At 52.9% G+C, this 16,149-nt stretch overlaps 1 protein-coding gene across 3 annotated transcripts in view; it reads left to right on the forward strand.

The window, feature by feature from the left end:
• Positions 1-16,149, forward strand: part of NKD1 (NKD inhibitor of Wnt signaling pathway 1) — an 86,369-nt gene that overhangs the window by 35,869 nt on the left and 34,351 nt on the right. The window contains exon 1 of one of the 3 annotated variants that reach the window (XM_027092137.1): positions 13,096-13,183. The exons of the other annotated variants lie outside the window; for them this stretch is intronic. Coding sequence (XP_026947938.1) covers positions 13,172-13,183 — 12 coding nt within the window. The 5' untranslated portion in view covers positions 13,096-13,171. Of the gene's footprint in view, positions 1-13,095; positions 13,184-16,149 lie in introns of those variants that run through there. 3 annotated transcript variants of the gene reach the window in all.

Genomic DNA, 16,149 nt, shown 5'->3' on the forward strand with positions numbered 1-16,149 from the left:
GGGAAAGAGTATTATCTTGAATATCAAGATAGCTTTAGTCCTCTGGCTTCTGAATCTGAACTAGTGATTTATGGAAAAATTGTCCTGCAGTTTGCATGTATCTTGATGAATCTGAAAGAACCTGAGGATCTCTGAGAGACATGACTTGCTTCTGGACATCCTTCTGCTCCTGGGATGTGTCATGTGACTAAGCCCAAAGCTAAATCAGTACAGTGAGTCCCAGAGGGTCCAATAGAGCAGATTTCCTCAGGGCAGGGGTGGCCAACTCAGGCGGGTAGTGAGTGAAGCAGGCCCGGTGTGGGTGATGGGGCAGCACCCTGGTGCTGACGGGATTCCCTAATGTCCCCATGACTTGCGTGCATGGAGGGGTGGCACCTATGCCCATTCATACTTGTACTGCTCAGTTCATTCAACTTACATGTCTAAGCGAAGAGCCAAGTTTTCTTAAAGATTTAAATGCTAATTTCAAGTTGAATTGCCATAAACAAGTGGGGCTGAGAGTAGACAGTAGAATGACAGATCAGATACCCTAATAGTGGATATCATAGTTACCAAATTTTCTCTGCACTTAAAATGAAATCCGTTCCAAAGCTACGGTGGCGCTACAGCTTTAAGCCATTGTTGTTTCTATATCTGACCTTGCTGGACCACGATCTGCTCTGGGCTGACATGGAAGAGCAGTTCAGTATGGTGGTTAGAGCACAGCCTCGTGCACCACGTGGCCTGGGCTGACACTTCTTAGCCACTTGCTCAAGTTTCTTAACCACTTCAGGCCTCAGTTTCCTCACCAGTAGAAAGGGGGAAGTAGCAATGTCTACCTCACGGTTGTTGTGATGTTTAAATGAGTTAGTCAGTGTGAAGCTCTTAGGATGGTGGCTGGCTCACAGTCAGTGCCACACAACATCTAGCCCCTACTGTTCTGCTGTGATCTCACTGTGCCTAAAAGAAATCTAGCGTCTTCTCAGAACCCAGCATCACAGGACCTTGGTTGTTGACTCACTGTTGCCTGGTGAGCCTTGGGCCTGGCTTCTTCTCCCAAGAGGAGTCACAGTCATGCTCTTAGTCTTCAGGCTAAGCTGCCCTTCCTCCCGACCTCTCAAAAAGTATTCATGGGCTTCCCTGGTGGCGCAGTGGTTGAGAGTCCGCCTGCTGATGCAGGGGACGCAGGTTCGTGCCCCGGTCTGAGAAGATCCCACATGCCGCGGGGCGGCTGGGCCCGTGAGCCATGGCCGCTGAGCCTGCACGTCCGGAGCCTGTGTTCCTCAACAGGAGAGGCCACAACAGTGAGAGGTCCACATACTGCAAAAAAAAAAAAAAAAAAAAAAAAGTATTCATTACAGAAAATTTCAATACACAAAGTAGAGAGAATATGGAAATGAGTCTCCTTGAACCAGTCACCCAGGTATACCAAACAGTTAACTTTATTGACTTCCTTTTTAAATATTAAACTTTACCTGTGGCTTAATAGGGCTTTTTAAGAGGTTTTCTTATTTATTTACACCTTAGACAAACTTTAAAATTTTTATTTTATTGTGGTAAAAACGCAACATGAGATCTACCCTCTTCACACATCTTCAAGTGTCCAATCATACATTTCTGTTGACTGTAGGTACAGTGTTGTACAGCACATCTCTAGAGCGTATTCATCTTGCTTTACTGAAACCTTATGGCCGTCGACTAGCAGCTCCCCCTTTCCCCCTGCCCCAGGCCCTGGCAATACCATTCCACTCTTTGATTCTATGAATTTGCCTATTTTAAGTACCTCATATAAGTGGGAGCATGCAGTATTTGTCCCTCTGTGACTGACATTTCACTTAGCATAATGTTCATATGTGCGGCTCATCTGTGTTGTTGCATGTTGCAGAATTTCCTTCTTTTTAAAGGTTGAATAATATTCGGTTGTATGTATATACCACACTTTCTTTATCCAGTCATCTACTGAAGGAAATTTAGGTTGTTTCTGCATCTTGACTACTGTGAATAGTTCTGCGATGAACATGGGTTTGCTAATATATCTCTGAGATCTTGATATATTTAAAGTGCTGAAGGAAAAAAAAACCTGTCAACCAAGAATGCTATATCCAGCCAAACTGTTCATCAGAAATGATGGAGAGATAAAGTCCTTCCCAGACAAACAGTAGCTGAGGGAGGCCAGTAGACTTGCCTTATAAGAAATGCTAAAAGGAGTCCTTCAACACCATAGCATAAGAAAGTATAAAACTCGTTGGGAAAGATAAATACATAGCCAAATACAGAATACTGTAATGACAGTGGGTAAGTCACTTTAAATTCCAGTACAGAAGTTATAAGACAAGATATTAAAAATACCTATCACTAGAAAATATATTCATAGATACACAATATAAATAGATGTAAGTTGTGACAACCACAATGTTAAGTGTGGTGGTGGGGGGGAAGTGTTGAGTTTTTGTATGCTTGAGTTTTCAGCAACTTAAAATAGACTTATAACTGAGATATTCTATGTAAGCCCTCTGGTAACCACAAAGAAAATACCCGGAGGAGCTACACAAAAGAAAAAGGCAAAGGAGTACAAGCATAACAATACAAAAATTCACACAAAAATTCACCAAAGCAGGAAAGAGGACAGCAAGAGGGGTAAAGATGGGCAAAAGAACTGTAAGACTAACAGAAAACAGGGGACAAAATGGCAATAGTGAATCCTTCCCTTTTGATAGTTACTTTAAATGTAAATGGATTAAACTTCTCAGTTGAAAGACACAGAGTAGCTGAATGGATTAAAAAAACAAACAAACAAAAAAACAAAAACTATGTACTGTCTACAAGAAACTCCTGGGGTTTTGTTTGATTTTGCGTTTCTGCAGTCCAGTGTGCCCAGTAGTGCTGTGTGGCAGAAGCCCCTTGTGACCGGGGCTTGCAGGCCCCTCCCCTAGTCAGGGGCGCTATGAAGGCAGGGCTCTGCCTTGCTAGCACCATCCTGTAATTAGTGGAGCTACCTTGAGGGTTCATCTGGGAGGTGGTGGCTACAGTCTGGGCCATTCCTGCTCCCCTGTAAAGGGATTGCGCAGATGGCTCACGTGGGATCCCTCTTTTGACCCTGGCATTATAAGTAACCTCTCCTGCCAGTCTAGCCTTCCTGTTTCTGGAAGAGGCCCAACCTTTTCCAGGACTGTTGGACCCAACCTCATCTCCCCATATCGATCCTTTTGTGCTTGTACAGATAATACAAGAACATATCAGTACCTCATGTAAGACTGGCATACACCCAATGGAAGAAGCAAAATTATCCACGGACATTTATACCTTCCTATACGTCAAAGCCGACCAATGCTAAAGATATTCACAAGCAGTCATCCTTTTTGGTGGGGAGGGGAATCATCCTTCTTTTCTATGACGAGTACCTCTTTATGTATTTTATTGTAACCTTTGGTTTTATTTATTGAACAAACCTTTATATAAAAGCTTCCGATGAGCCAGGCACGGTTTTAAGTTCTTTACAAATATTACTGAATTTAATCACCACAGTGACTGCATGAGGTAGGTGTTATTATTTCCCTGTAATTCAAAGGTGATAACGGAGGCACAGAGAAGGTAACAACTTGCCCAGCATCACACAGCTGGTAGGTGACAGAGCCGAGACCCAAACCTGGGGAAGACTGGGCCAGAATCTGGGCCCCAGCCCACTCGACGATGCTGCTGGTACCTGTGGCACCGTCCGAGCTCATGGCCGTTAGGACTCAACCTATTGTGAGATTAGCCTTGATAAGTATTATTTTTTTGAGGTGCACGTAGGCTGAGCTGCTGGGGTCCTGCCTTGGGTGTTCCATGTGCTTGCTGTTTCTCAGTCTGTGATCTGTCCGTTTCTCACTCCCGGGGCAGGATATGTGGGGCTGGGGGAGCTACGTGCTGGGCTCATCCAGAATCTGATTGAGGGAAGCATTCAGATCCCACAGATCTCCTTCCTTCTCCTCAAGGCACTTTCGCTCCTGAGAGAGGCGGTCCTGAGAGCTGACCAGTGGCTTTGCAAGTGGACAGTAGCCCTTCATGGTGGCCTGAAGAGCAGAGGAAGGACGGAGGTCAGGGCCTGGCTGGATGGGCCCTATCGTGAGCCCATGGAATCATGGACTGTTGGAGCCCCCCGTGTACAAATGGGGAAACTGAGGCAGAATGCGCAGCTCCCAGGCTAGTATCCCCCCACGCCCATAACCACTTGTCTCCCAGTGAGCAGGACTGAGGAGGTAGGGCAAGACTACAGCAGGATTTGAGTTGGTCAGGAATAGGGAGACGTTGAGGGCTGTAGAGTGGGGAGAGGGAGCCTGTGAGGATAAAGCAGTGGTGTGCCACCTGAACGGGCTGTGAGTCAAGGAGCTAGTGTGGCAGTGTCTTCCAGGTAGCTGACCTCAGGCTGGGAGCCTGGCTGGACCAAGAAATCAAGTGAGGAGGCTGCCCCGGGGCAGGTCAGGATTGCTGCGTGGGAAGGGGCTGAGCAACCCAAGGTGACGCTGTCTGCTCATGAGTGGAACAGGGCGGGCTGTGTGTGGGATGCCACGGCCCTGGTCTCTGGTTGGAGAGGCCCTTTGCACCTGCCCAGTTTGCATTCTGGGCAGTGACTTGGCTGCCGCTGCCGAGCACAGAGCTGGCCGGGGCTGCGGGGAGACGCCGGGCCTGTGTTTTGAACAGGAGCCAGGGCTGGATTTCTGGAATAGGCAAGCGGCCTAGGTCCAGTCCACGCTGGCCCCAGATCAGTGAAAGCTGTCGCAGGGCCAGTGAGCTGCCGCCGCCACCGCCTAGGGGCTGCCGAGCTGGGCGGGGCCTTCTGGGACTGCTGTCCCCAGAGTCACTGGCTCTGAGATCATTATTAGCATGTCCTGGCCGGCTGGGGGCAGGCCGTGCCCCTGCCCCACACCCTCCCTACTCCGTCATCCTAGTCCCATTGGGCCCTGCTTGACATCTCACCCAGGATGGTTTTATCAACGCGGAGAAAATACAGGATCTGCAGAGAGGAGAAAAAGGAGGGTTAGCTGTTTACTTTTCTGGCTGTCGTTTTATGTGTTCCAGGCACTGTGCCAGGTCTGTAGGGCCTTCAGTAATGAGGAGGAAATGTACAGTCCCTGTCCTTGATGGGTTTAGCCACGAGGGGAGACTGGCCATCTACAAGTAGTAGTCATACAGACCACTAAGGGCAACGAGGGTGTCACAGGTGGCCGGGGGACACAGAGTGGGGGACCATACTGAGTCTGGAGGCCTCAGGGTGGCTTCTCCAAGAGGGGACATTAAAGATGAGGCAGAAGTAGCTAGAAGGAGAGAGTGGGGGGAGTGTCCTGGGCAGAGGGGAGGGTGGACAGGATGGAAGGCATTGACCGTGGGTCAGGTGGAGGTGGGTAAGGTCAGCTGTAGGTCAGGCTACCACTGGCCTGTTTACCCAAGACAGTTCCAACCACTCCTATTGTCCTGGCCTGGTTCTTAAAATTGCCCCCTTTTCACTCTCAAAAGCATCCTGGTTTGGGCAGTGAAATTATATGGGCATGGCAGGTATAGGTACTAGTATCTTTGCTTTACAGATGAGGAAACTGAGGTTCACGAGACTTGAGTTATTTGTGCAAGGTCCTGGAATGAGGATGGGACAGAGCTGGGATGGGAAGTGAGCCTGCCTGACTTGAAAGCCCAGGCTTTCCCATAATCCCACACGACCTTGCACAGTAAGGTGTAACGTTACAGACATATGCAACTGAAATACTCTCTGATCATGGGCTCTGTGCCCAGCGTTGTGCCAGGGGTGGGTAGGGTGAGAGGAGGCTGAATTGAGCATGACTCATTCATGACAGAAAACAAGCTCAAACTGGCTTAAGCAAAAAGGGGACATTTAGTGGCTCATGTAACTGAAAGACTAGGGGAAGCGCTAGCTTCAGGCATAGTTTGATCCAGGTGCTCAGACAACATTGTCAGGACACGTTTTCTTTTGTTTCACCTCCTGGTTCTCTTTTCCTCTGTGATGGCTTTTTTCTTAGACAGACTCTCCCTGTGAGGAGGTAAAATGTTTTCCTCAGTGTCAGATCCCTACCCTCACATCTCATTAATGTCACCAGAGAGAGAGCAGATGTTCTGGGCAATCACAGAACATCTCTCTGGCCTTCCTGGGTCATGTGCCCAGCCTTGGCCAATCCCTGTGGCCCGGGATGTGCAGAGTTCTCATTGGTCAGGCCTGGGACATGTGTCCATCCTTGCTGGGTTAGGGGGAAAAATCAGCCCTGTCCACACCTCTTGGATGAAAATGGTGGAGGGCTAGGGTTTCCAGATAACATACGGGGTGCCCAGTTCAATTTGAATTTCAGATAAATAACACATTTTTAAAAATATAAATATATCCCAAATACTGCATGGTACATACTTATACAAAACAATTATTGAATCTGAGATTCGAGTTTCACTGAGTGTCGTATGTTTTTATTTGTGAAATCTGGTGGGCCTGTGGAGGCGTGCCCCTCCAAGGAAAATCAGAGTGTTGCCAGAAGAAAGAGGAGTGGACGCTGAAGGGAGTGGGGGGAGGTGGTCCAAGTCACAGGTGCCCAGTGCAGAGGTGTTGAAAGGGACGGAGAGCTTTCCTTCAGCCTTGGACTCCCCATGAAGGCACCATCTGTGAAGGCTGCCCTGAGAGCTGTAGGTAGTCAGCAAGAGAAGTCCTGGGGGGGTGGGGTGCTCAGAGAGGGCTTCCTGTACTTGAATTAGGCCTCAAAGAAGGGGAGGCTTTCTTGGAGTGGGGGTGGGGTGGATGGTGGGTGGGAAAAAATGTCTGTCCTCACCTGCCTGCCGCTCAAGCCTGAACCCTGACATTAGGGCCCCTGGTACTTGACCTTGCTGGCCTGGCCATGAGGTGATGCCTTGTCCGAGACTAATGGGCCCGTCTGCTCTGTGTGAATTCACCAAATGTGTCAGGATTCCTCCAACTACACAGGTAGTTCAGTGGAGAGATGGCTTAGGTCCACAGGTACCATGGAGGCAGAGCCTGAGACGAGGATTGTGTGCCAGTGATTCATGGAGGTCTGTTCTCTGTCTCTCCCAGGACAGGCCAGTATGGGAGGGGAGGAGACAGGACAGAGAAGGGGAAGAAGGCAAGCAAGGTGCAATTGCAGGCAAAGTCTTGGTTTTAGCCTGACCCTGTGGGGAGCTCTGGACTATAAACTGTGGCTCAGAGTCAGTCCCCACTGGAGGTGTGGAAGCTGGGCTTTCATTCTGCTCCAGGCGGTCACTGGCGCAGGGCTACCTGGTGGAGGCGGGCTGTGGGGTTTGGGGTTCTTTGACCCCACAGACAAAGCCCTAGGGCTGTTCTCTGAAGAAACCTCCCAGGTGTGGGCTGATGGCGGGGACTGCACACTGGAGGAGAGGGTTGGGGGGTAAAAGAGACTGAGAGGTGAGCCTACATCAAAGGATCTAGAGGAGTCGGGGAAATCCCGCATGCGGTGGACACCTTGAAGGGTTTCCTAATGCAAATAGTCTGTAAAGGCTTGAGAAGTTCCCCAGCAGATCCCAGGATTTCCCCCAGACTACATGGGCCACGGAACCCGGCTCACGGAAGTGCTCACTCCCCGGCCTCCGGTGGAGTTGAGGGGCTCTGGTCTTTATTTCCGGCCCCTGTGGGGGCTCATCTTTGCTGCTGGTTTTGGATCTGATCATGCGTCTGCCACTGTCCAGCTTTGTGACTCTGGGCAAATCCTGTCACTTTTTGAGGCCTCAGTTTCTCCATCTGTACTCTTGAGAGTCCTTAACCTAAAGTTCGCAGAAAGGTTCAATGTGCAATTTTATCTGTATGGAGTTTCTCTGGGGGGACCTTCTTAGAGGGGTTTGGACTTTTCTGAATGAGGGTTCCAGTCTGGCTCCAACACCTGTGGTCCAGGAGGCTGTGTGTGCGTGTGTTGCAGGCTTCTCTCCCGCTACACACAGGCACACACCAGGTGTCCTGTCCCGAGAGCCTTCCTCCCAGGAGGTCCTGTACCTCCCAACTGCTCACGTTCTCACCTCCTCTCTCAGAGCCTCAGTCTCCTCATCTGTAAAAGGGGGTGATAGCTCCCTTACTGACCTCCCAGGGTTGTTGGGTGAGTCAGATGACCCAAAGGCTGCAGAGGAACAAGGTACAGGTGTGATGGATGAAGTCACTGCCATGGATGCCTTCTTGCCCCCAGACCCAAAAGCATCCTCAGACCTTGGATGCTGGCCACACAGCATCTTCCAGAGCTCCATGGACTTCCCAGAGGACCACTCTGTAGCGACAGTAGTCCTAGACGTGGATTGCTGACCAGACCAGCAGGGGCTGCCTTCCTGATCTCCCAAACCTACATTTTTCCCTCCCTCCCTCCCTCCCTCCCTTCCTTGCCTGAGAATGGAAACGCAGAATTTGGTGTGCAATGGTTGAGTTGGGAGGAGGGAGCTGCCACCCTCCCCCACTCCCGGTGACAGCCCAGTTTGACATGCTCAGCTGGCCTCATGCCATTTCTGGAATCAAGGCCTTGTCTGCATTACATGACCACAAAGAGGGGTCTTGCCAGCCCCTCGGCTTCCTATGCGTGCGCAGCCTAAGGCACTGGGAAGTGGCGGTTTTCTGGCAATGGTATCTTCATGGTCGGTGAGCATGGCGTGGCTGGGGGAGGGAGCAGTGGGGTCTGGGGAGCAGAGAAGCCCAGCGCCTCCACCTTCCCTCCCAGCTAGGACCAGGAAACCACCCAGTTCACTGGAGAGTTGCAAACCTCACCATCTGTTGGGGCCAGGACGCTGCTGGCACACTTCCGTGTGCCAGTCCTTCTAGAACTGGCTCGTGGGCCCATTTTTGCTTGCTTTCATGTGCTTTCTTCCAAATGCCTTGCTATTACTTCTGATCGTAGAAGTCCTCATGCACGTTGGTGGCAAACAACTGACGACCTTGAATCCGGCGCCCAGGAACAAAGCTCTGGGAACGTTCTGGTGCCGGTCTCTCCAGATGGGTCTCTCTGACTACATTGCATGGAAACACATGCAGATAATTTGAGCAGATGCAGTCGGATGCTCTCTACTCTTTGGCAACTGCTTTTCTCTTTCAAGAAAATGCGGGGAATGTCTTTCTGAGTCAGTAAACATAGAGCCGCGTTTAGTCGTCAACATGTATTCGTTGCATGCCTCCCCTGTCAGGCACTGATGTGTGTGTCACATGGCGGTAAGTGCCCCAGAGAAAACCGAGGCAGGGAGGAGGGTGAGGGGGTGGAGGGGGCGCTGCAATTTTAAATAGGGGGGTTTGGGACTTCCCTAGTAGCGCAGCGATTAAGAATCTGCCTGCCAATGCAGGGGACACGGGTTCGAGCCCTGGTCCAGGAAGATCCCTCATGCCGCGGAGCAACTAAGCCCATGTGCCACAGCGACTGAGCCTGTGTGCCACAACTACTGAAGCCCGTGTGCCTAGAGCCAGTGCTCTGCAACAAAGAGAAGCCACGGCAATGAGAAGCCTGCATACTGCAATGAAGAGTAGCCCCTGCTCGCCACAATTAGAGAAAGCCCATGCGCAGCAACAAAGACCCAATGCAGCCAAAAACAAACAAACAAATAAATAAATAAACAAATAGGGGGATTTGGAAGCCCTCACCCAGGTGATGAGGTGACGGTGACAAAAACGTGAAGGAGGGGTGGGAGGAGGGGATATTTGGCAAAAGAATTCCAGGCAGAGGGAACAGCAAGTACAAAGGCCCTGAGGTAGTGCCAAGCATGTTTGAGCAACAGCAAGGGGGCCTGGGTGGCTGGGGAAGAGTGACAGAAGTAACAGATGAGGGTAGGGAGGTGATGCAGCAGATTAGGTGGGGCTTTGCGGGGCGTTAGGAGGACTTGGAAGTGGGGCGGGAGGTGGGTGCAGAGAATAGAAAATGATCGTCATCATCCTGGCGAGGGAGGATGGCCTCTCTGCATGGCCTGGAACACAGGGTGGATGTGGAGGAGGTGAGGACCTGGTGTCAGGGTACCTTTTTTTTTTTTTCTCACGGTACGCGGGCCTCTCCCTGCTGTGGCCTCTCCCGTTGCAGAGCACAGGCTCCGGACGCGCAGGCCCAGCGGCCATGGCTCACGGGCCCAGCCGCTCCACGGCATGTGGGATCTTCCCGGACTGGGGAACGAACCTGTGTCCCCTGCATTGGCAGGCGGACTCTCAACCACTGCGCCACCAGGGAAGCCCCAGGGTACCTTTTAAAGGCAGAGCCAACAGGATGTGTGGTGGATTGAACAGAAGGGTTGGAATAGACGTGGCAGGATGACTCCCGGGTTTCTGGCCTGAGCAACAGGAAGAACGAAGCTGCCCCAGTTGGACACAGGGAAGAAATCGGGAGCAGGGCTGGGACACGTGAGGTCTGAGATGCCGGCCCAGCGGCTTGATGGAGCTGTCAGGTAGGCAGGGGAGCCGCGTCATTCTTCTTCATGGATCAAGTTTAATTTCAAAATTTAATTTCTTTCTAATAGAAAAACGTCGCATGTAGGGAATTCCCTGGCAGTTCAGTGGTTAGGACTCTGCGCTTCCTCCGTAGGGGGCACGGGTTTGATCCCTCGTCAGGGAACTAAGATCCCGCAAGCTGTGTAGCGTGGCCAAAAAAGGGGAAAAAACCCCAAAACAAAAGCAACAGCAAAAAACCATTGCCTGTTCTCAGTTTAAGAAAGAGAAAGAAGAGAGACAATACAAAATCCAAACAGTCTAGAAAGCTGGACAGCTGGAGGGACAGCTCCTCAGCTCCCCAAGAGTAGCCACTACTATTGCGTGTCCTTCTGGAAACATTCCGGAGAATATGCCTCTTTTCTTTATAAAGACAATGGGATCAGACTCTAGGCTCTTCCTCACCTGCCCACCCACCTGACAGCAGTATGGACCCTGGGACCCCTCACTCCCAGTGTCTTTAACTCTTCTGTTCTTTCATGGCGGCCTCTTGTGTGACCCTCAGCGCACTCCTGGGTCACAGGCCCATTTTACAGATGTGGACACTGAGGCACAGATTGGGCAACACATCATCAACTAAGATCCTGAATGAACTGAGTCCTCTGGGAGTCCAGAGGGGTGACCCTTGATTCTGTCCCAGTTCGGTGGAGTGGGGATGTTGGGAAGCAGCAGTCACGCCAGAGCGGGGGCAGGGGTAAGACTTCACCCGGCAGTCAAGGGGAGAGAGGGCTCTCCCTGCAGAGGAAAGAGCATAGGCAAGGTTTGGAGGCCCTGGGGCAGGCGGTCCAGCTGGTGCGAGTGATGGTGAGGGGTCGTCAAAGCTGGGGTATGGGGGTGAGGTGAGGGACCAGGAGAGAGGAAGGCAGGCCTGGTGTCAGCTAGGATCGGAGGGGCAGGAAGATGACTCCTGCGAGAACTTCAGGGCCAGATGGGGTGGGCTCTGTGTGTGTGTGTGTGTGTGTGTGTGTGTGTGTGAGAGAGAGAGAGAGAGAGCGAGAGAGAGAGAGCGAGAGCCTGTGTGTGTGTAGCAGGACGGCCCCAGAGTCTGGCCCACACCCTTGTTCTCTGCTTCGCTCATGAAATTGACGAGGACTAGGGATATTCGAAACAAGAGGATCTTATTCATCTATTTATTTGACTCGGGATATTCGAAACAAGAGGATCTTATTCATCTATTTATTTAAATTAGCAGAAGCAAGAGCCTAAGCGTCTCACTCTCAAGGCTGAGACAATACCACACTTCCCTGGGTACCCTGGCTGCACGGGGCCCCCAGCTGGGCTGGCCTTGGCCCCGGGGAAGGGCACACAACCTTTCCCCACAACGAGTGGCCCGTGGTCTGGGGAGGCCCCGTTTTCTGCTCAACAGACGACAGCGCCGTCTGTCATAAGCAGCCTGGCTCACGGCCACCCTGCTCGGCAGGGCACACGCGCTGGACCCTGGCAGCAGACCTGGGGCCTGTCCCCAGGCCAGAAGCTGCTGGCAGAGGCAGGCCCAGCTGCTCCATCAGAGGCGCACCCCAGCCCCTTTGGCCTCTCCCGTTATCAGCACTCGGCTGCGGGGCACGGCAGGCCGGCAGCGTGGAGGCCAGTGGTGTGATGACCAGCGGCATGGCAGACCGGTCGCGTGGCAGGGTCAGCTGGCGGTGGCACGGCTGGCCAGTGGCCAGGCAGGAGGCAGAGACTCTGAGAGGTGCTGAGTGCAGGCAGCCTGCCGGGGACGCTGCTTGAGGCCTCGTAGGGTGACTGAGGCCCTGCCGGGTCCGGCTTTGATCAGCTGTACGGCGTCCCGAAGACAGCGGGGGTGGAAGGGGATGGGGGGGCAGAGAATGAAACGGGGCCCAGAGAGAGAAGGAACAGCTGTGCTGACGACATGCTGACTGCCTGGTGTGTGCTGCACGCTCCCATCAGTGCTCCCATTTCCCCTCTGCAGCTGCCCCGCCGGGGAGGGGGGGGGCATCGTTTCCATGTTCAGATGGGGAAACCGAGGCACAGACAGGTGAAATCATTTGTACAGAGTCACTCAGTACACAGCAGAGGAGCCAGGGTCAAAATCAGACCGTCCAGTGAGCCACTTAAGCTCTCTAAGCCTCAGTTTCCTGGTGGCTGAAGCCGGGCGACAGCGGCCCCCAGCTCGTGGGGCTGTTTGGAGCATTCAGCAGCGCACGCAACGTGCTGAGCGGAGCGCTGGCGCATGCCGGGCCCTAACCAAAGAAACGCTGGTTATGATTATCACTGAGTCCTTTATACTCGTGACCTCAGTTACTCCCACGCCCCGACAAGCCCGTTGGATCCTGATTTCCAATGTAGAAACTCCTTTGAACACTGACTTGTAGGAAAATTCCACTCACGCAGCCGCAAGCCCCGTTCTCCGCCCAGCCTGGACAATCTGCCTTGCTTGGGTCATCTCCTCCGAAGAGCGCTGAAATCCCGGGGGCTGGAGGCTAGGGCGCCTTCTGGGTCATGCTAAACTTTGCCATCTTCTGCTGGCATCAGCCATTTTCTCCATGTCCAGAAATCACATTCCAAAAGCATGAGCTCTAGAAGGAGGGCCTGTGGTTGGGGGGGAGGGGGGAGGAGCATCTGTTGGGCCGTGAGAACCTTCTTTCATCCAACCTCACCAGCTGCTTGCCTCACCCGCCCGGTGCCTCCCCTCTTCCCACCTGTCAGAAAGAGACTGATGGCTCAGAGTGGAGGTGGGCACAGCTTTGGGCTCCTTAAACCTTGTGGTTCCCGGAGCACGTTCCGCATTCTGCTGGGGGGATGGCCCTTGAGGTCAGTGGTGGACATCTTGTATTTCAATGGTCCTGTATTTGTTTCATATGCATGATTTTTTTTTTTTTTGCGGTACGCGGGCCTCTCACTGCTGTGGTCTCTCCCGTTGCGGAGCACAGGCTCCGGATGCGCAGGCTCAGTGGCCATGGCTCACGGGCCCAGCCGCTCCGCAGCATGTGGGATCCTCCCAGACTGGGGCACAAACCTGTGTCCCCTGCAACGGCAGGCGGACTCTCAGCCACTGCGCCACCAGGGAAGCCCCTGCATGATATTTTTTAAAACCCCAACTCTAACTAGGACATCACACCCACTATTTTATTGATCTTCTTGCTTACGGCAAGACTAGTTTTAAAAAAAAAGAGAGAGAGAGCCAATTTAAAGAAACGTATGAAGTACTCGTGGTAGCCCAAGTGGGACCCAGTTCCGGGGGAAGTTGGGACGATGGCTTATGAATGCTGACAGCTCGCTGGGGTGACAGCCCAGGGAGTGGACTTTGCTGGCTCTTTGCTGCCTGGGGCCGGCCGTGTCTCCAGGACGGGGCAAACCCATCTTTGGGGATTATTTGTACCCTGTAGGGTCTAGGACCTGGGGCTCAGAGGAAGGGGATGTGGTGGCCCCAGAGTCTGGTGCCAAGGGTCAGAAGCCCTCCCCGCCGTCCCACTCCCTGCCCACGGCCCACCTTCCTGAGAAGCAATCCTTCAAGTCCAGGAAGGAAGCTCAGGCTGGAGTCCCTGGGATGTGGGCCCAGGGATTACACCTCGAGCAGATTAAAAGCAGCCAGGGAGAAATCTGAGGAATTTTAATTACTGCCGCACATCCCTGGAGTCCTGCAGACCTGGTCCTTGCGGGCCAAACACGCCGGCCAACTCTGCGGGCCTGCCTTCCCCTCCTCCACCCAGCTCGCTGGACTCCCGCTGTGGGGCTGGGCTTGGGGACACTCGTGGAGGTGCTGCAGCAAAGCAGGCGGTGGCAGCTTCCTCCCTCTGGCTTCCAAGCTTGGCTGGGAATCTTGGGCTCGGGTTTTAGGAGACTGTGGCTTCGTGCTGGGGGTTTTGGGGGTTGGAGCTTCCGGCTGTAAGTGACCTGAATTGGTGTGAACAAGGAGGGCAGTTTAGTGGCTTCTGTAACTGTCCTTCCCCAGGAAAGGCCGGTGAGGGTGGGCCTGACTCAGGATTCATCCAACAGATATTTATTGTCTACTATGCATCAGGCACTGTCCTAGAGAAAAACAGACCCGGATCCCTGCCCTTGGGGAGCCTACGTGTTACAGAAGGCTGGGGCTGAGGCCGTGAGCGCGCGCCCTCTCCCAGCCTTGGCTTCTCTCTGTCCCTGTGGGAGCTCTCTCCTGGGGTGGGCCTTCTCCAACAGCTGGACAGGAGATTAGATGCAGCCTTGGCACCAGAGAAGACATCTTTCCCACCAGCTCCCGTGAGAAAGATCCCGGGGATGACTCCACTTAGCTTAGCGGATGCTGGGGGACAGGTGCCGGGCCTGTAGTGCCCACGGGTGACCTGCGACCACGGGAGGCTGTGGTGTCCTCAGGGGAGTGGCTGAGGGCTCTGCCCCATTTTGCTCATTTGAGAGGAGGTACCATTTCTCTTTGGAAGCTGCCCCTTGAGATCTGGGTTCTGCTGAAATCAGGTCCCGGAAGAGTGAGTCTGTTTCCCTTCCATCCCTGGGGAGGAGGGAATCCCCAGCCCTGGAGCCAGGGCCCCTAGAAGCCCCCCCTAATGCTGCTGCCAGCACCCTCTATCCCTTCCTCCCGCCCTTGCGGGTAGAGCAGACTTGGAAGGCCAGAGAAGGCTCTGAGGGGCAGAAGTATAAAAGGTCCACAAGTTAGAGGCATATGTTGGAGTTGGGGACATTGAAGCCCAGAAAGTGGACGGCCCTGGTTTTCCTCTCACTCTTGATTCCTGACTGTAGCCCAGGAGAAGGAGCCGGCCCCCTGCTGGGGGAGGGGGCTGGAGCCCCAGAAGGTCTGTGCTTGAGGACACCACGAGAATCGTCGTGGCCTGCTGCCCCTTTCTCAAGACAAGGAGCCCGGGGCCTGGGGGCCCTAGCCCAGCCCTGCCACTTTTCTCTCCTAAGTGACCTTGGACCAGCCACTTAATCTCCTGGCTGATCCTCAGTCCCCTTTTTTGTCAAGTGGCTTATTGGGTGCGGTTTTGTTAAAGCAGGTTTTAATGACCCAGGTGACACGTGAATATACTTATCTTAAAAATTAGAACAATTCTGATAAAGTTGAAGTTTGTGACTCCTATTTCCCTCCATCTCGTCTCCTTCCCCTCCTTGGGGGTAGCCATGGATGTTGGGTACCACGGGATATTGGGATGTGGGTGATCTCACGGTACATGTGTGTGTTTGGTGCTTTCTTGGGTATGCACATAGCATCATACCCTGCGTGTCTTCCATGTGGCGTGGGCTCTGTGTGTCAGTGTGTACAGGTCTGCCTGACTCTTTGGAGCCACTATGTGGTTTTCCACTGCGTAGATCTAGCACACTTTCCTTTGATGGGTGTTCAGCGTGTTTCTGACTGTGGGTTGATAGGAACAACGTTGCCCTCAACATCACTGAACTTGAACATGCCTCCCTGGTGCCCACGCGTGAGTGTTGTCCCAGGGTAGACACTGAGGCATTGAATCACTGGGTATTAGGGTTAGGCTCTTCTGAGCACGTGGCAGGAGTAGGGCGCTACAGAAGGAGGAGAGAAGTTCATGCTTGTGTTCCTACCTTTGCATCAGACACTGTCCTAGGTATTTTGTCTGCACTTTCGTACGGAGTTCTCTTTGACATCGAAATCCCCGTTTTACAGAAGAGTAAAATGGGGCCCAGAGGGGTTAAGTAAAGCATCTGCTATCACTCAGCTCCCAAGGGCGGGCAGGCAGGCGCCTGCCTCCCAGGTCCGGCTGGGTTCTGGGAACGGAGCATCCCTGCCCTGACCGGCCAGAGCTTGCTCTCCAAGGGGC

This window comes from Aethalodelphis obliquidens, unplaced genomic scaffold, assembly GCF_003676395.1.
Source record: "Aethalodelphis obliquidens isolate GAN/ISIS:26980383/991018 unplaced genomic scaffold, ASM367639v1 scaffold75, whole genome shotgun sequence".
NCBI classification, from domain to species: domain Eukaryota; kingdom Metazoa; phylum Chordata; class Mammalia; order Artiodactyla; family Delphinidae; genus Aethalodelphis; species Aethalodelphis obliquidens.